At 41.0% G+C, this 19,830-nt stretch overlaps 1 protein-coding gene across 1 annotated transcript; it reads left to right on the plus strand.

Annotated features, from left to right (window-relative positions):
* The first annotated feature begins 309 nt into the window (after positions 1–309).
* Positions 310–19,672, plus strand: slc27a6 (solute carrier family 27 member 6). The gene is made up of 10 exons (XM_020618747.1): positions 310–951; positions 3,110–3,307; positions 4,195–4,353; positions 7,671–7,795; positions 9,972–10,166; positions 13,015–13,105; positions 13,242–13,440; positions 17,426–17,527; positions 17,784–17,913; positions 18,908–19,672. Exons 1-10 carry the CDS (start codon positions 465–467, stop codon positions 19,082–19,084), a joined length of 1,863 nt encoding a protein of 620 aa, XP_020474403.1. The 5' UTR covers positions 310–464; the 3' UTR covers positions 19,085–19,672.
* The last annotated feature ends 158 nt before the right edge of the window (positions 19,673–19,830 follow it).

The following is a 19,830-nucleotide window of genomic DNA, read 5'->3' on the forward strand; positions in this document are numbered from 1 at the left end:
CCTCCACCTCCTGACACCTGTGGTCATTAAGCCCTTTGAGAGACTGGTGTTGGCTCACCTGAAGGACATGGTAGACCCTCTGTGGTGTTCCTATGGGGCAAACAGGTCAGTGCATGATGCCGTCAACATGGCACTGTATTACATCCTGCAACACCCCTACTACCCATGGACCTATGCACCAGACCTCTTTGTGGACTTCAGCATTCAACACCATGATCCCGGACATCCTTCACTCTAAACTGACCCAGCTCACTGTGCCTTCCCCCACCTGTCAGTGGATTGATTGTAACAAGCGGCGCGCTGGCACGAGCAAATGAAACACAACCACTGACTGACATCATGCTCACAATCTGTGTTTATCACCTGGAGCGGGTAGCAGTGTGTGTAGTGGGTAGTGCGCCTGTCTCCACGAACTGTTTCAAACTGTCTTCACCGTGACCTCTTCCTGTCTCTCAGGCGAAGACATGACTCTGTCTGTGGGCTGGCTCTCGGCTTTGGCCGTGGGTGTTTTCTCCGCTCTTGTCTTGCAGAAACTCTGCTTCCCATATTTTTGGAGAGAATTCTTCTTTATGCTAAAGCTGGTCAGATTCGGCGTGAAGTTGGAGCTGTCCGATCTGACGTCCAGCATATGTACGGTCCTGGACAAGTTCATTGAGCAGGCGCAACGCACCCCCAACAAGCCGTTTGTCATCTATGATGGAAACATTCATACCTACCGGGATATCGACCAGCGCAGCAACAGACTTGCCGGTGTTTTCCTGGAGAGAGTGAAGCTGAGAAAAGGAGACTGCGTTGCCTTGCTCATGAGCAACGAACCAGACTTCCTGTGCGTTTGGTTTGGGTTGAAAAAGGTCGGCTGCTTGGTTGCTTTTCTCAACACTAACATCAAGTCCAAGTCTCTGCTGCACTGCTTTAACTGCTGTGGGGCCAAAACTCTAATTGTTGGATCAGGTAAAGCCTCAGGTTCTCGCTCCCTGTGGGTTTCACAAGAGTCCTCTTCATGTCTTCTATCTAGGCTTACAGGGATGTATGCTCTCCTCGCACCTCTTATTCTTCAACATAAATCATTGCACCTCGAAGGACTCCTCTGTTACACTCCTAAAGTTTGCAGACGACACCGGTAATTGGCCTCATTACGCTGACGAGTGGGCCTAGAGACGGGAGGTTGAGCAGACCCTGTAGTGTGGTCGCAGCAACCTGGAGCTGAACTAAAAACCGTGGAAATGACGACTTCAGGGGAGGTGGGATTTCCCGGCTCTGAAGCATTCACTTGGATCTCGCTGCCTCACGTGCCACCTTTAATACATCCCTCTCTCCGGTTTTTCTAGTTTCCAGTTTTTGACATCACAAAACACCCACCCACACACAGTGTAGAGGCTAACCATGTACATTTTACAAATAGTAAACATTTTATAAGTTTAAACAACTTGCATGTTGCTTAAAGATACACTCCTTTAATAGTGAACCCCAGTGTCCATTAAATGTCTCATCAGGTCATTTCAACAGTCTCAGCTGCAGCGACTTCTTACTGTGGGGCTCTATGCCAAAAACCTCCAAACCTGCTGTAGCATAATTTATTGTGTAATATTTTCCACTTGATAGAACAATATAAAATTTCTTTGAATCATATTCAGCTTCCACCCACGTTTCACGGCAAGAATTATTTTTCTGCCATTAGTAGGATTCACGGGCTGTGGCCATGTGACAGAATTGCTCAAACAAACAGGCATGATGTTGGTCAGGGACTTTGCCCTCACTATAACCCCAGTGCAACAGAGGATTCATGGAATAGTTGGAACAGTCCGACACTGATAAGAGTAGCTGCAGTGCTGTATACACTACTACTCAAAGGTTGGACACACTTTCCTTTCAGTTCAATTGGAAAGTGTGTCCAAACCTTTGAGTGGTAGCCTACAGTGTAAGCACTACTCTCATAGCCAGTATCAGCAGAACTTGCTACTGAAGATGTTTTTATGCTTATGACAGTTGTGGGTATAAAGTGTGGTCTTACAAGCATAGAGGACATACGTGGCTACTACATATATGAGTACTGTGTGTTTTAAGTGATTTAAAATGCAGAAGCTTTCAGAAATAATGCCCCAAATACTGAAACAAAAGCCTCAATTAAATCAGCATTTGCTATGTGTTTGAAACGCCTCCAACTGTCCATGGTAGACTTTGCAGACAGTTTTTTCAAAGGTACTCAACAGCTAGATTGTTCCAAGCATCTTGGACCTTTTCGTCTGTCAGTCCCTGGTTCTGCAATCTACCTGAAAAATGTATGACCTATGCAGTGGCTGTGGCATAAACACATTTTAACAGGCTTTAAGTATAATTCACAAATTATTGCTTATTTCTTCCATTATAGCATGTTTCAAAATAAATATATAAATGTTGTTGATGGGCAGCACGGTGGCGCAGTTAGCGCCGTTGCCTCACAGCGAGAAGGTTCCAGGTTCCGGCCCCACCTGGGACCTTTCTGTGTGGAGTTTGCATGTTCTCCCCGTGCTTGCGTGGGTTCTCTCCGGGTACTCCGGCTTCCTCCCACTGACCAAAGACATGCTGCTTAGGTTGACTGGTGTCTCTAAATTGTCCATAGGAGTGCATGCGTGTATGTGTGGTTGTTCGTCTATGTGTTAGTCCTGCGATGGATTGGCGACCTGTCCAGGGTGTACCCCGCCTTCGCCCGATTGCGCGTGGAAAGAGCAGAAGATTTACAACAGCAGCTGCGTTTCAGGAGCAGCTCAATACTTTAAGACAAAAAATGTTCTGTTCATTTTTTCCACTCCATTCATCCTCATGATCCTGTAGGACAAATAATAGCAGTCATTCTTCTTTCATTTTTGTTTTTCCTAGCTGATTATAGAGTAGGCATGCACAGCAGCTTGCTCGGGCAATCATTACCCCTGGCCCTGCAGTGCTAACGTGATTTCACAAGAATAACCAACAAAGCATGTTCTTTCTTTTTTTCTTTTTTTTTTTTATGTGTGTACCCCCGTGACCTATATGTGACTTCCGATTTTACAGTGGAGGTTTATGACAGAAACTTATACACACTGATAATTGTGAACTTTTCATGAACTGCAGCTTGGTTGTCTCTATCCCCCAGATCTAATGGAACATGTGGACAGCCTCCTGGAGGACAACATTCAGGTGTGGGCCATGACGAGCCAGAGTGAGAACCCACGGGTGCACACTCTGTTGGATAAGATCCAAGGTGCCTCTGACCAGCCTGTACCAGCAGTGCTACGGGCCACTACCTCCCTCAGATCCCCCACCCTCTACATCTTCACCTCTGGATCAACTGGTGAGTATTTGATTCTAGGCGGTAGATATAGTGCAGACATGTAGTTTCCTTTAGATAAAACTCCTCCTCTTATGGAAGATATTTTGCCACGATTGCAGTGTATAACGTGATATTGCATCCACTAGCCACAGTATTCTTGTACTATATGCATAAACAAATGTTGAGTTATTTTTCAATTAGCAAAAATGCCAAAAAACATGTTAATTTAGTCATTATGGGTTATGCCACTCAACTGTGTTTATTACAGATATTGACAAATATGGATTCTGTATTATGTGACGAGTAGAGCACTGGTCTAAAACTGGTGTGTTGTCAGTTTTGTAACATCTGTACAAAGTCCTGACAACTGAAACAGTCTTGCCTTTTTTAGACAGCATGAACAGCTTGAACACCGGGCTAAATAAGGCACCTATCGTTTTACTTGTCAGAGCAGAATCTCTCGTTTAAACAACACATAAGCCGTCTCTTATCGAACAGGCGGTTCTGTTTAACTATGTGATTCACTATTCAAATATGAATGTAGGTGAACTTCCAGCAAGTTTAAAGTACTAGTTTAATTACAAATAGTTCACTACTCCCCAATACTGAGGGTGAGTGAGGGAAGAGAGAATCTGGTGCTTCAGTGTTATCGGTGGTGTGATTTCTCTTTCATTACTGGAGTCACCTCTTAAGTTACCTCTTAAGGTTTCTTCTCAGGAGTAACCAATGTTATTAATAGTACAAGTGCAACTGAAATGCAGTATTCCATGACACTGTGTTGGATCTTCATGTACAAACATGCTCCCTGCGTGGATCTAACAGGGCAGTAGTGCAGCTGAAACAGGTGGAAGGTATCAAATGTATTTTTTAAAATATCATGTAGCACAGTGATGTCTTAATTTTCACAGGGCTCCCTAAGGCTGCAGTCATCACTCACAGGCAGTGTTTGTTCGCGACAGTAGGACTTTGGGCATTTGGAGCAACTGCAGATGATGTGGTGTACATTGCTCTGCCGCTCTACCACAGTGCTGCCTCCCTGATCGGTATAGGAGGAACCATAGAGCTGGGTAGGCCTCACAACAGCTGTTAATGACCCTAACCTTCATCTTTTTTTACTGTGTCAAATAACAAACATCTAGCAAACAGCTATTTAACAGACTTTCTATAGGAGACAACTTGAGCCCTGTTTTTTAAGCCTACAGTTGTTTATACTATGTTTGTCTCCAAACTGACAGAGGCACTGGGCTCGGTCTAACACATGAGGAGCAGCGGTAATAACTTAATAAATAGTTTCTAATCATCCTGATGTGGGGACAGGAATGGTCACGCTCTACCAGTAATTCTGTTCTCTACATATCAGAAGTGAGGGCAGATCAGGGTTATACAGTCACATTATCTGGAGTAAAAGCACGTCCTCTGGATCACTCCTGAGCTCCATCCAAGCTGTCAGGGCATTTTTATTTTACTCTGAGTCCAAACTCCTCCTTTAGAGAGTCTAAACCCCTAATTATAATATATTATAGTCTTATTATAATAAACATTTTCTGTTGGTCATTATAGAGAGGTTCAGTTGTTCTGCTTAAATGCAGAGTTTCACAATATTTGCAGTAGTGGCATTATTGTGAAAATATTTTCATACACCGAACCTCCCTAAACGACATTATGTAGCAGCATAGATTAATATTTAAAAGACATTTCATTGAGTTACCATAAGCAGTCGCCTTACTGGTCAGAAAGACGGATGGACAGGAATTTCAGAATTTTGTAAATCATAAATTCAACTGATTGTTTGCCACTGACAACACTGTATATTCACAGCTGGTGTTGTATTATTACTGTAGTAATTAATGTATCACCAAAACATCTAGCACAAGAAAGATCTTCTCATCCCTTGTTCCCAGGAAAATGCTACTTTAAACACTGAATCATCTAACAGCATTTTCTCAGATGATAGTCAGAGCCACAAATGATTATCAGAGGGAAATTTGAGCTCATTTAAGATCTGTGCAGTGAAAAAGGCTCAGAGTTAGACCATTCTAGAAAATGAGAGAAACATATGCATTTTGGTATTAAATGCTGTAGTTGTTGATGTTGTTTTCTTCTTTAGATATCGAGAGTATGCATTCATCAGCTGTGAGTGTAACAATTATGCAGTGGCCTTTTCAGCATCTCAATGCAAGACTGATTCTTCTGTTTTGTATATTTGAAAAAACAGTAGTTGACTAGTCTACACCAACTGTTTGACTGGACAAAGGCTCCTGTCAGGTCACGGTCAGCAGTGTTGCTTTTTCATTCTGGAGATGAAGAACGCCTTCATGGGACTGAGATGAGATTGGTGGACTGAATGTAAACAGTATGACATCAAGCTGTCTGTGAACCTTTATCTCAAGATAACACCGGCAGACATCGCATTCTTGTTATTTGCAATAGATTTGTTTAATAGGTCAAAGAGAATGTCATACATGATACGTAGTACCTCGGGTTGTGAAAGACATTGGAACAGAACTGTGTGTTCTGTTTGAGGTATCTCTGTGCTGTGGATATAGCCAGTGTTTAGTTAGTGTGTTTGGTTTTTATACTCTCCTTGTCTGAGATGGTCTAGATGGGGGAAACAGTATATTTGTCCTTTATTGTGATTATTCACAATAAAGGACAATAAAGAAGTTTTCACAAATGTGAAAGTGGGTGTCACTGAGTGTTAAGGATTTTTCTAGAATGTCTAAAACTCTTTCACAACATTCAGAGGTGTAAAAATAGAGAAAGGGTCACATTGTATTGTAACATCGAGTGTTTCACTGCAGTGTTCTTTCTTTTTATGACTGTGCGTGTGTGTACACCCGTGACTTATACGTATACGTGACTTCAGATTTTACAGTGGAGGTTTTAACTTCAGTGTTATACAGCTCCTCAGAGTTCAACATTAGCTCTTTGACCATCTCTTTCACTCTACTGGCATTTGTCCACTCCAGAAATTCCATTAGCCCTGTTCCACACGGTGTCATCTAACATTACTGTGTGGGAGACAAAGTCAAGTCAAAGTGTTTATTTGTCATATGCACAGTTAGGAAACATGTTTCCCTGTACAATGAAATTCTTACTTTGCTGTCCTCATGAATGCCACAAAAATACAAATGAAATATAAAGTAGATAAATAAATAACACAAAATCTAAGGCACTTTAAGCAGCAAATGCAGCAATATAATAAACATATATAAGAATATAATAAGAGAATGTATGCTGCATGGGAGCAGCATGTGCAGCAGTCAACATTCAATGTGCAATTATGCATGTGTAAACTGAGAATGTAAACAGTACAGGTCGACAGTACATCACGTATGTCCTGGTAATAAACTCCTCAGCTGTTTAGGAGTCTGATGGCAGAGGGAAAGAAAGAGTTTTTCAGTCTAGAGGTCCTACACTTCTGAACCTCTGGCCAGAGGGTAGGGAGGCGAACAGTCCATGCTGGGGGTGGATGGGGTCCTTGAGGATGGAGGCAGCTTTCCTACGCACACCACAGTCCTCAGTGTGTACTTTGCAGCTTTGTGCTCTGTCTTATCGCCTGATCTGAATGCATGAGAGCGAGCATGCAGCATGTGGCGTACCTGACTGTTTATCCAGGGCTTCTGGTTGGGGAACCTCCTGATTTGTATGGTGGACACAATGTTGTCAATACAGGTACTAATGTATCTGGTCACATACTCAGGAAGTTAGAAAAGGAAATCAAGACCATCCAAATGCAAACTCTCTTCAGGTGTAAAAACAGAAAGGGTCACATTGTATTGTAACATCTCCCTTAACTGTCGAATCAGAAGCCAACTTCAGCGTTATATGGCTCCTCAGAGTTCAACATTAGCTCTTTTACTCTACTGGCATTTGTCCACTCCAGAACATCCATTAGCCCCGTTCCACATGGTGTCATCTAACAGACAGGACAGTCCCTGAAGATCCCACAAGAAGCAACACCATTTTCCAGACCTAACCTCTCCTTAATACGAAGCATCCCTGAATCCTGTCCTCACCCAGGCAAAGAGCAGATATGTAGCTTAGTACACAGCATTTGCATTGTGTTTGCTCAGCTTAAGTGGTGGCTGGTCCAGCTGGATGATAGTGGCAGTCACCTCTGAGAGACCAGGTCTGCTTATTTGTCCAGCCACTGACACTGTTCTACCAAGATTGTATAACAAAATAAAACTATTAACAATTTCAGTGAATCTGTAGCTGTGTTATTACCAGCAAGTTCTCTGTGGGAGTAGGAGTGAGGTCTACAGGGTCATCAGGTGGGCACCTTCTCACTAACTGGTTGGGCCCATGACACTGAGAAGGCTCAACAATGTGTTTCAGCATCCCATTATATTAATAGTAAGGATATTGTTTCCGATTACAGGTGCAACTTGCATCTTGAAGAAGAAGTTCTCAGCCTCCCAGTTTTGGAATGACTGCAGAAAACACAATGTGACTGTGTTCCAGTATATTGGTGAACTCTGCAGATACCTGTGCAACCAGCCTAAGGTAATGTCTAGCATTCAGCTGTGATGGTTAACAACATCTTGTAAAAGGAACCATGTCTGTCTCTACGTGGACATACTGAGACTACCAAAATAGTTGGTTTCTGGTACATTTATGGATAAAATTACTATCAAAAAGTTGTATAACCCTCCTAACAGGAAAACTACTTTGAAACTGAGATGTGAGCAACATGTACGTGCTGTTTCAGTGTTCAGTCTGTTCAGTCCACTGACCTCCTTTTTGCTGTCTCTGTCATTGGAATCAGCCGATTGTCTGTCAGCAGCAGTGCCTGAGGGGTCTTTTGCTGTCCGGCAGCAGAAATTTACTGGATAAAAGTAGTTATCAAGTGGGCTGCATGAGGATTATACAGGAGGAACACACATTGCCTTTCATTACAGATTAATTTAGTTTATTTTAGTGTATTTGTAGCAAGGCAAGGGAATCTGCCTTCGGTGAAAACGGACATGTGCGCTGTCATTACAGATACAGTGATGTGTCTAATTTAGAACCCGGTCTGTGGACGTTAAATCTCACTACGCGCACTAGAGGGGGAAAACAAAATAGAGCTTGTAAAAGTAGGATTTCTTTCTGGGTGAGTGTTGAATTTGAAAAAACAGTTTAGAAAAAAGTGCTCAGTCTTGATTTTGGTGGATTGACACCATTTGTTGTAATTCTTTTATTTTATTTGACTGCTTGCTGTTAATATGTCAACATGACAACATCATTGTTCACATTAATAGATAAAATTTGTGGATTAAAATATTCTTATATTCATATTTAAATTGTTATTCACACACCAGGCTTCAAAACCGTTCCAGATCATCAACATCCATTGCAATTACGAAAGTGGCAAGCAAGGTAGAGAAGCAAAGGAAAATAAAAGCATCAGTGCCCTGAACAGCAGGCAGACTGTGTATTTGTAGAGTTCTTCACTGTCTGCTACATGTAAGCCATTTGAGTAACACTGTAGAAAACTGTGGCAGAAAGATAAGCAGGGGCTTTGTTTTAGTGTGTGTCCTCCTGTTGTGAACAGAGGCATGCATGCACACAGTGTGGGGGCAGAGTGTTGCTTCTTTAGGCTGAGCTCAAAGTCCTCTTTGTCAACTTTCCCTCTGTTATTTGGCTGTGTGGGTAGAAGGCTGGACATGACTGTCCTCACCACTGACTAGCAAATTTAAGATGTGGACACATATAGCACATAAGTACACATGTGCAATGTCGCTAGCATGCAAGCATGAGTAATTACTGCCTGTATGATATCACTGTGCACACGGACGATATAAAAAACATAGCAAAAACACCTGGTAAGCAGGTTTGTGCACATATTCTGTAGATGTATACCAAGAGATTTTGTACAAGGTTGCTGTTAGCTGAGGTGTTCACCTTTGTCCTGCAGGATTCAGATTGTGTATGCACACACACACCAGATACTCATATGAAACGTATTGCACATGATGTGGATAAAAACAGAGGTGCTCGTGCACATTTCACTTAATGTCCCCATTCAGTGATGAGTTGACCATTTCTAAACTGAGCTGCTTCTGCATAGAAGCACTAGAACATACAGTATGTACACCTCGTTTTTTTTTTTTTTTTGAGCTCTCAGTCGGATGCTAGGTCCCCATGAAGTAATGGGTTTGACTTGGTCTAAGTTTAGAGTGGGCTTAGTCAAGTAGTGGTTATAGCAAAAATTAATGCAAGTCGATGTAAGAACCCAGTAAGTGACAAAAACAAGTGTGTGTGTGTGTGTGTGTGTGTGTGTGTGAGTGTATGGAGAAAAGATTGCTTTTGTTGCAGCAGATTCACACTCCATTCATGGAATTTCTTTGTTCGTGACACAGTTATTGCATAACTGGCTTTTCCTGTTTGTCTCAGTGCATCAGTGTAATGAACATGCCCTTGCAAACACTTATGCATCATTAGGGTAGGGTAGGGTAGAACTTTATTGATCCCACATTGGGGAAATTCCAGTGTTCCGGCAGCAGTAAGGGACAAAAACAACAGAGAGCAAGCAACAAGACACCATAAGAACAGATACCACACACTGATCTTGATAGACAAATTCAGAAAGCACAGAAAGAAAAAAAAACACAAAAGAGGATAGAGCTACTGGAACTTGCTGCCGCTCCTTTGTCACATCAGTTTTACTGATGTCATTGCATCCTTCTTCCTTCATCAGACAGAGATGGATAAAGTTCACAAAGTGCGACTGGGAGTTGGGAATGGGCTGCGGCCGGATGTCTGGCGGGAGTTCCACAGGCGTTTTGGTGACATCAAAATGTGTGAGGTGTACGGCTCCACTGAGGGAAACCTGTGTCTCATGAACCATTTTGGCAAGATTGGGACTGTGGGCCGCTCCAGTTTTTTTAACAAGGTGAGTGCTTGGTAGTTGGCAGTTGTCAGTGCTTGGTTTACAATAATAATTGTAAACAGAACGACAATCCTCAGTGCAATACCTGTAAATATATGTTTGTATAGCTCTATCTGGAAAACTGCATCTGAACTCTGTGTATACATATTTCTATATTTATCAGTTTTTTTTTATTTTCCTAATGCACATTCTGTTTTTCTTGTTTGCACAGTCCTTTTCTTTTTTGCTTTCTCAGTCTATTTTATTTTCTTGTGATTACAGTACATCTAAACAACAACACAATTCCTTTTTTATCAGATCACCCAAAGTGTAAGTGACCAAAACTTGTTTCTTGTTACCCAGGTGTGTCCTGTCAGATAGATTATTTAAACAGCAAATAGTTCTAAACCACTACTATTAGTTCAAGCCTTGGGCTTTACTGGAGAAGACTGCATTTGTTGTTAAAAGGATTCAAGTAAGGTGAAGACCAGAGAGCTGTCTGTGGGAGAAAAGTAAGCAAAACTGAAATGCTGCCGCTCCTTTGTCACATCAGTTTTACTGATGTCATTGCATCCTTCTTCCTTCATCAGACAGAGATGGATAAAGTTCACAAAGTGCGACTGGGAGTTGGGAATGGGCTGCGGCCGGATGTCTGGCGGGAGTTCCACAGGCGTTTTGGTGACATCAAAATGTGTGAGGTGTACGGCTCCACTGAGGGAAACCTGTGTCTCATGAACCATTTTGGCAAGATTGGGACTGTGGGCCGCTCCAGTTTTTTTAACAAGGTGAGTGCTTGGTAGTTGGCAGTTGTCAGTGCTTGGTTTACAATAATAATTGTAAACAGAACGACAATCCTCAGTGCAATACCTGTAAATATATGTTTGTATAGCTCTATCTGGAAAACTGCATCTGAACTCTGTGTATACATATTTCTATATTTATCAGTTTTTTTTTATTTTCCTAATGCACATTCTGTTTTTCTTGTTTGCACAGTCCTTTTCTTTTTTGCTTTCTCAGTCTATTTTATTTTCTTGTGATTACAGTACATCTAAACAACACAATTCCTTTTTTATCAGATCACCCAAAGTGTAAGTGACCAAAACTTGTTTCTTGTTACCCAGGTGTGTCCTGTCAGATAGATTATTTAAACAGCAAATAGTTCTAAACCACTACTATTAGTTCAAGCCTTGGGCTTTATCGGAGAAGACTGCATTTGTTGTTAAAAGGATTCAAGTAAGGTGAAGACCAGAGAGCTGTCTGTGGGAGGAAAAGTAAGCAAAACTGAAACTGAATCTGAGAAAAGGGGTCAAATCAGTCATTGCAGAAACATTGGGAATCTGAGAAAAGGGGTAAAATCAGTCATTGCAGAAACATTGGGAATAGCCAGTACAGCAATTTGTAATGTCCTGTAAAAGACAAACCACTGACCATACAACATACACAGAATGGGTCTGCTAAGGAAAACAACAACAGCTGACGGCAGAAGCACTGTGGGAGCTGTAAAGAAGAACCCAAAACATTAGATAGTGACATCACCAACAATCTCCACAAAAGTGATATAAGGAGCCGTACTGTGAGATGCAAACCCCTCATCAGCAATAAGAATGTTTTCAGTTTACAGGAAACACAAATGAACTGGCTTTTTTATCTGGATAATTTTGGAGGGGACTCTGTGTGAACCTTTCCTTTAAGTGGTCAACACTGAATATAACACAATAGAGATGTTTACCTTGTTTACTTCGTGCTCAATATTACAATTACAGTAAACTGCAATACAACACAGTACAAACATCTTTAAATATAATCAATACATTATAAGTCAAGTCAAATTTCATTTATAGAGTCCAGTATCAAAAGTGACAAATTTCCTTCAATGGGCTTTATAGTCTGTACAGTGTAAGACACCCTCTATTCTTAGATCCTCAAATGGGATGAGGAAAAACAAAAAACAAGAATAGATCAACAACATATTTACAGCATGGACAATCAGGATGACACAATTGTGTGCTGTAAACATACAGTATATGAAGAACATGATCTGGGAGGACAAGAAACTTCCTGGTGCCTCCAACTGCCACGTGACCTTCCCTCCAGACAAAGGCCTAGTAGAAGGACAGACTACACAGATGAGATGTAAAACACAAACACATCATTCACACACAGAGGGGAAGGAAACAAACACACATTAGGAAACATTAGGATAAAGGTGAATGAAGTTGTAATTAATGTCTTGAATAAAGGCTTGGGTAGCACGGTGGCACAGTGGTTAGCGCCGTTGCCTCACAGCGAGAAGGTTCCGGGTTCGGGCCCCACCTGGGACCTTTCTGTGTGGAGTTTGCATGTTCTCCCCGTGCTTGCGTGGGTTCTCTCCGGGTACTCCGGCTTCCTCCCACTGACCAAAGACATGCCATGATCTGGGAGGACAAGAAACTTCCTGGTGCCTCCAACTGCCACGTGACCTTCCCTCCAGACAAAGGCCTAGTAGAAGGACAGACTACACAGATGAGATGTAAAACACAAACACATCATTCACACACAGAGGGGAAGGAAACAAACACACATTAGGAAACATTAGGATAAAGGTGAATGAAGTTGTAATTAATGTCTTGAAGAAAGGCTTATGTTCCAATTAGTATTTCAGGTCCAGGGTCCTTAGTTGTCCCTGCTGGTACATCAAGAGGGAGCAGTGGGATCATTCGTGGCATTAGTTCCATTTGTTCTTTTTTTTGCTATGACAGGTCAAAATGTCTGCAGTGAAGAATATTGACTGTTGAACCTAATGATAATATCTGGGTGATTGTTCTGTTAATTAGTATAGATTTTTTAATGCTTCTAACCTTTTAATTATTCTTTCTTTTACCTTTTGGTGTAGCTCCTGTTCAGTTTTGATCTGGTAAAGTATGACACAGAAAAAGATGAACCAGTGCGAGATCAGTATGGTTTCTGTCAGAGAGTTAAAAGGGGTAAGAGTGAAAAACTCCTAAATGTTTCCATAAATGAAAGGGGTTTTTTTTTTTTTTGAATCAGTTGGTGTTTGAAAATGATTTCTTCTGAAAGTGTCTAAACTGATTTGAGACTCTGTCCTATTGTTGTTCTTAGGTGAGACCGGGCTTTTACTGTCCAAGGTGAGCACCTCTAACCCCTTCTTTGGTTATGCTGGAAGCAAGCAGCTGACGGAGAAAAAGCTGACGAGAAATGTGTTCAGGAAGGGAGATGCCTACTTTAACACTGGGGATCTCATGGCAGAAGACCAGGAGAGCTTCATGTATTTCAGAGATAGAATGGGAGACACCTTCAGGTACAGTGGGATAAGAAATTTGAGATGTCTTTACTGCAGGTACAAGCCATACACTACGACCTTTAAAGCAGCCATCCCTGTGATGATGTTTGGCCTGTTGATGTCCTCAGGCAACACAGAAAGCCTGCAATACGTACGAGACGTACATAGTTTGAGAAATGTGGACATTTACTGAGCAAGGAAGGTGTAACAGAGATGATATGGAGAGCCAAAGTCACCTTCTTTCATCTTTCTTTTGTGTGTAGGGTTTACAGTTTTCTAACACAAATATGCATCTGCTACCTCACTTGCTCTTAAAGGTTCATGATAAATTAAAGGAACAATATGTAAAATATGTACTGTATTAAATCAAGTGTTGTAGTACTCAAGTCCAGGACTTGCACTGGAGTCCACATTTTCAGCACCCATGGCTCAGCCAGAGGTGTAGTGCTATTTGATGTAGCGCCTATGCCACTCGTACGTGCACATAAGTGGTTAAGTTGTAGCCTGTTTTGGGGGCCAGGTAAACACTTTTCTGGCTACGTGGCGACTGTAATTGCCCACGCCATCAAATGTTAGACTGACTTTATTGTCTGGTGTAGCTGAATAACAGTGTGAATAAGGAGACATTTGTCACAGGGTGAATGTTATAGCCATAACTGAGATGTAATTTCCACGGGGGGACAGGCTCCACCCAAAATATGAACATTAATTGTGCATTAGTTTGTGTAGAGAAAGAACAGCAGCAGGGAGAGCACAGATCCCTGAGGGGCGCCTGTGCTGATAGTCCAGGTGCTAAATGTGGTTTTCCCCAGCTTCACCTGCTGTTCACCTTTTATTTGAAATCACACCTTCCACTACTGAAATGCTCCTTGATTTCTCTGGTTTCACCTTCCTTCTAGCCCACTTTAAGTTAACATTCAGCTTGTCCAATAGTCTTTTGGTACATGGTGCTGTCGGGGTGATAGTTGTCATGTCATCCATGTATGCTCTTATGGGTGGTAACTGTTGTCCTGATGGAAGCCTCATTCCTCCTGCTACCCATCTGATGCCCTAATAATAACCTCCATTTACTCCAGTACAGTGTCTCTAAATGTGCTTTCATAGGTGACAAGAAAACATATGTGCACTCAAATAAGAATTAAAAAAAGAATTAGGGTAAAAAAGGAAGAGACAGAAAAACAACTTTTTAATTTGTCACTTTCGGCTTTTCCCATTTAGGGGTCGCCACAGCGAATCGTCACACTGATGACTTGCATGTTGACATTTGGCACGTGTTTTACGCTGGATGCCCTTCCTGACGCAACCCTGACTCAAACCCGGGGCGCAGCGGCGAGAGCACTGCGCCTTAACCACTAGCCTACCAGGGACATGTATATAGATATAGATATATACAGTATTGTTCAAAATAATAGCAGTACAATGTGACTAACCAGAATAATCCAGGTTTTTAGTATATTTTTTATTGCAACATGGCAAACAAGTTACCAGTAGGTGCAGTAGATTCTCAGAAAGCAAACAAGACCCAGCATTCATGATATGCACGCTCTTAAGGCTGTGCAATTGGGCAATTAGTTGAAAGGGGTGTGTTCAAAAAAATAGCAGTGTGGCATTCAATCAGTGAGGTCATCAATTTTGTGAAATAACAGGTGTGAATCAGGTGGCCCCTATTTAAGGATGAAGCGAGCACTTGTTGAACATGCATTTGAAAGCCTGAGGAAAATGGGTCGTTCAAGACATTGTTCAGAAGAACAGCGTACTTTGATTAAAAAGTTGATTGGAGAGGGGAAAACCTATAAAGAGGTGCAAAAAATGATAGGCTGTTCAGCTAAAATGATCTCCAATGCCTTAAAATGGAGAGCAAAACCAGAGAGACGTGGAAGAAAACGGAAGACAACCATCAAAATGGATCGAAGAATAACCAGAATGGCAAAGGCCCAGCCAATGATCAAAGACAGTCTGGAGTTACCTGCAAGTACTGTAACAGTTAGAAAATGTCTGTGTGAAGCTAATCTATTTTCAAGAATCCCCCGCAAAGTCCCTCTGTTAATAAGTCATAAATCAATGTTCATATGCGGTGACTTCAATATAGATCTGTTAAATCCAAACAAGCACACAGGAACTGAGGAGTTTATTAACACATTATACAGATGTAGTCTATATCCAAAGATTACAAAACCAAGTAGAGTAACAACTCAGCATGCTACAGTAATAGATAATATATTTACCAATGTTATTGACAGCAAAATAACAAGTGGACTACTTATAAATGATATTAGTGATCACCTACCAATATTTGTGGTTTATGAGGGCCAGTATAGAAAAGAGAGGCCAAAAACAAATTTTTTCTATAGGAGGGAGATGAATGAACATGCTTTAAGGAGGCTAAAAGAGGATTTTATGGGGCAAAACTGGGAATCAGTTTACAGAGAGGAAGACTTAGATAATGCATATGAGAACTTTTTAAACATATTTAAGACTGTATATGACAGGAACTGTCCTCGTAAGCGGTATAAAAATAAAAAGAATTACAGTGAGAGACCGTGGATGAGCAAGGGATTACAGAATGCATGCAAAAAGAAGAATGTGTTATATAAACAGTTCATTAAGGACCCAATTGCACAGCCTTAAGAGCGTGCATATCATGAATGCTGGGTCTTGTTTGCTTTCTGAGAATCTACTGCACCTACTGGTAACTTGTTTGCCATGTAGCAATAAAAAATATACTAAAAACCTGGATTATTCTGGTTAGTCACATTGTACTGCTATTATTTTGAACAATACTGTATATAGATATATATAGATATATATCTATATATATGTACAGTATGAAAGAGGATCTTTGGATAAATAAATACAGTGGTTATATTTACAAGTTATTGCACTGGGGGCTGTGATGGCATGAGGGAACTTACTGTCCTTGTGTCTGGTTGTTTTGGTGTACAGTGACCTGTAGCGCCGTCCAGAGGAAGAATTCAAACTGTCTGTGTCCAGGGTGTGAGGGGTCTGCAGTAGTGTAGACCCAGACTCTGAAAATGTAAAAGGAAAACACGTATTCTTGTTATTTACCTTGAGATTAAGAAGTTAAATATAGCTTGTAATTGTTTGTGGATAGAAACGGGGATCACAGGTTCTGTCTCTGGTAATTGAAAGACTGAAACCAGTTTGAACTAATTCTTTATTTAGCTCATGAGGGCAGATGTGGCCTAATCCATTATTATCAAAAGCATGTTTTACATAGTCTGGCCACTAGGGGGATTATAAGACCACAAATATACAGGGCTTTATCCCTGAGCTGCATGAATTCAATCCAGTTTAAGCAAAGTGGCTAAAAAACTATGCTGCAGTTTTCTGTTTATGGTCAAACTAAATGTTTTGTAGATGGATTAAATGGCACAGACCTCAGTTTTCTGAGTGAAGTTCAAATATCCAAGTGCAGTTATGGAAAACTTATTTTTGAATGAAGGGGGCCTGGTTGGTCTTAAGGCAGATGTGCTTATAATGAAGTAATCCATATGACACACACTTTTCTCACTTCCTCACACCTAGACAATGACTCTGTAAAATGGGTGTGAATGTCGGACTGTCAGTTTTTTCTAACTCTTTTTTTTTTTTTAACTCTTACTTTTGTACTGGTGGAGTTTGACATTCCCCGTCATGGATTTAAATTTTGTACTGCTCCACAAGGGAATCACAGGAAATACACATCCACCATGAACTGGATGTGATGTGGAAGACAGAAGCTGGTGCCATGTTCATGAGTTCAGTATTAGCATGTAAAAAAAACTAAGCAAAGAAAAATATACAGACATGATGGTCAAAGGAAAAGGAATAATGATTAGACACTTGATGAAAATGGAACACAAGCAAGTATGAAGGCAGGCTCTGCATTACCACAGCAGGTCAGAGACTGGTCTGACACTATGCCTTGAATGTAATGCTAAACCTACTAGACTTACAGCGTTTAGCACTTTAATTGAAATCGGTGTGTCTCCCCTGATTTCAGGTGGAAGGGTGAAAATGTAGCAACGACGGAGGTAGCGGAGACTCTTGCGCCGGTGGATTTCATTCAAGAAGTCAATGTATATGGAGTGGAAGTCCCAGGTATGTTTAATATGTTTGTGTTTGCATGTCTGCCTCTTATCTCAATACTTCATCACAAAATTACAAAGCCTTTGAAAACGTAACAGTGTAAATGTTTTCAGAATATTCCCTGATAATGTGCCACATACACTAGCTTTATTATTGCAGTCATTTGCAGCTAAGTGAGTCCATTTGGCTTCTAGTACCTAGTGGTTCTAGCAACTCTTAGCTGTGATTGATGACTGTAGTTACACTGAACCATGTTGTCAACAGGACATGAGGGCAGAGCACAGGGCAGGAATGTCTGCCATGACTTTAAGACCAGGTCTTACGTTTGATGGGAAGAAGCTGCATGAGTTTGTGATGAGGGATCTACCAGCGTACGCTCGTCCACTGTTCATAAGACTTCAGGTAATAATGGAGACATCTGATCAGACTTTGTTCTGGGGCTCGGGTTGGAGAGGTTTTCCAGTGATGTAAAGGATGATTGTTTTATTCTCCTGGCCAAATGACAGTGTGTAGAGTATGACACAGATCCCCAAATTGCCCCTAGTGTGTGTGTGTGTGTGTGTGTGTGTGTGTGAATCAGAGACTTTGAAAAGTCTCTTGCTTTACTGAGGTTAAATATTACTATAGACATGTGGTCCGTTAACCACTTAGCTGTGTTTCAGCGGACATAAGTCAGAGTAGCTAATGGAAGTTCTAAAATTTGGGTAAAATTTTCCTTTAAAGCAAATCCCTCCCAGAGACTGTGTGCTGACCTGGGCCAGGTGTCATGTTCACAAAATATACTTAGGCTAAAAATAGCTCATGTTGACCAACTTAGGAGGAACTCTGTATTCTCGTTCGTCACGCTGGTTCTCCGTCAGGGGGAACGTCTGATTGGTCCCAGATTCATTGTGCACATGGCATCTCACCCGAAAATCATGAAGTCAGTCTGGGATTACATGAAAAGAAGAAAAGAACACAAGACATTTAGCCTAAATCCACAGAGGAATGTGGCAAATTGAAAAAATCTGTGAAGTATACCAAAGAGAATCAGTGTTGTATTAAAGATAATATTGATTTGATTGAACTTTTTATTTTTATTTTTTTCTGTTGTTTTTTGCAGTGTGTTTGAAGTTAATTGATAAATAAACACTAGATGTTGATAGCATCATCACATAACAGCATTTTGTTCACAAATGCCTAAATCTTTTGCACAGTCCTGCATTTTAATATTTCGGGTGTTCAGAGGAGAAGCATCCCTCCTTCTGTTGTATTACTAAAACTTGTCCCAGCTCCACCTGGTGATCCTCTGTTCCTCCTACTAATAATATATTCAGCCTCTTCCACATTGCTCTGCTTTAAATTCTACCTTAAAATTACACTGATTGTTGTTGTTGTTGTTGTTGTTTTCCCTCAGGAGGCCTTAGAAATGACAAGTACTTTCAAGCAGCAGAAGTTCAAGCTAGTGCAGAGCGGCTTCAACCCCTCAGCAATCTCTGATCCTCTCTATGTGTTGGACTACCTGCAGAAAAGCTATGTTCCTCTAACAGATAGTATCTATCAGCGCATCCTTGCTGGAGAACACAGGCTGTAGAACTCACAAATATGGATGTGACTAAAACCTATGAGTCTGCAATCAAGTTGAATGCTTTTCTGAGCTCTGAATGAAAATACCTCATTCAAATAGTGAACCAGAGGCTCATGGTGAGTTGAACAGTTACTGGTTATTGTTGTTAAATAAAGTGTCAGCTCAATATAAATACGTATAAAATTTGAGGGTTTTTTTTAGGGATTATTTTAGTGAATTCTCTACGGTTGAGGGGGTCTGGAGAGGATAAAAGTGCCTGAAAATGACAATGTCAGGAAAGATATCACTCAGTTTACACTTGAATGTAAAAAGAAAGACCCTTTAAAATGGTTTCATGTTATTTGGTCAACAGTTCCTTAAACTGTGTAGATTAGCCCTTTAAAATAACTTAATATATTGCAGTCCGTCAAATTTCATTACAGCCATTTGTGCTTGTGAACCTTTCCCACTTCAGAATGGTGTGTTTACCATTCAGCAAGATGTCCATTAACATTCAAGGTTTTAATTGGTCTGTGGTAGATGCTGGATCAGCTGGGATTCAAATGCCATTAAGCTTGATTCTTCCACCAACCTCAGAGCTTTTCATGTATTTACAAAATTGTTTGTGTTACTTCAAGTTAGTACTTTATCTGCTGTTCTAAGAAACCTGGTGTATAAATCTGTCGCTTGAATAGTTCTGAAAACCACATTGTTTTACTGTTGACTAACACTGCATACAGTGACATGTGATATACATCAGTACTCTGGAAACA

This window comes from Monopterus albus, unplaced genomic scaffold (assembly GCF_001952655.1).
Source record: "Monopterus albus unplaced genomic scaffold, M_albus_1.0 scaffold209.1, whole genome shotgun sequence".
NCBI classification, from domain to species: domain Eukaryota; kingdom Metazoa; phylum Chordata; class Actinopteri; order Synbranchiformes; family Synbranchidae; genus Monopterus; species Monopterus albus.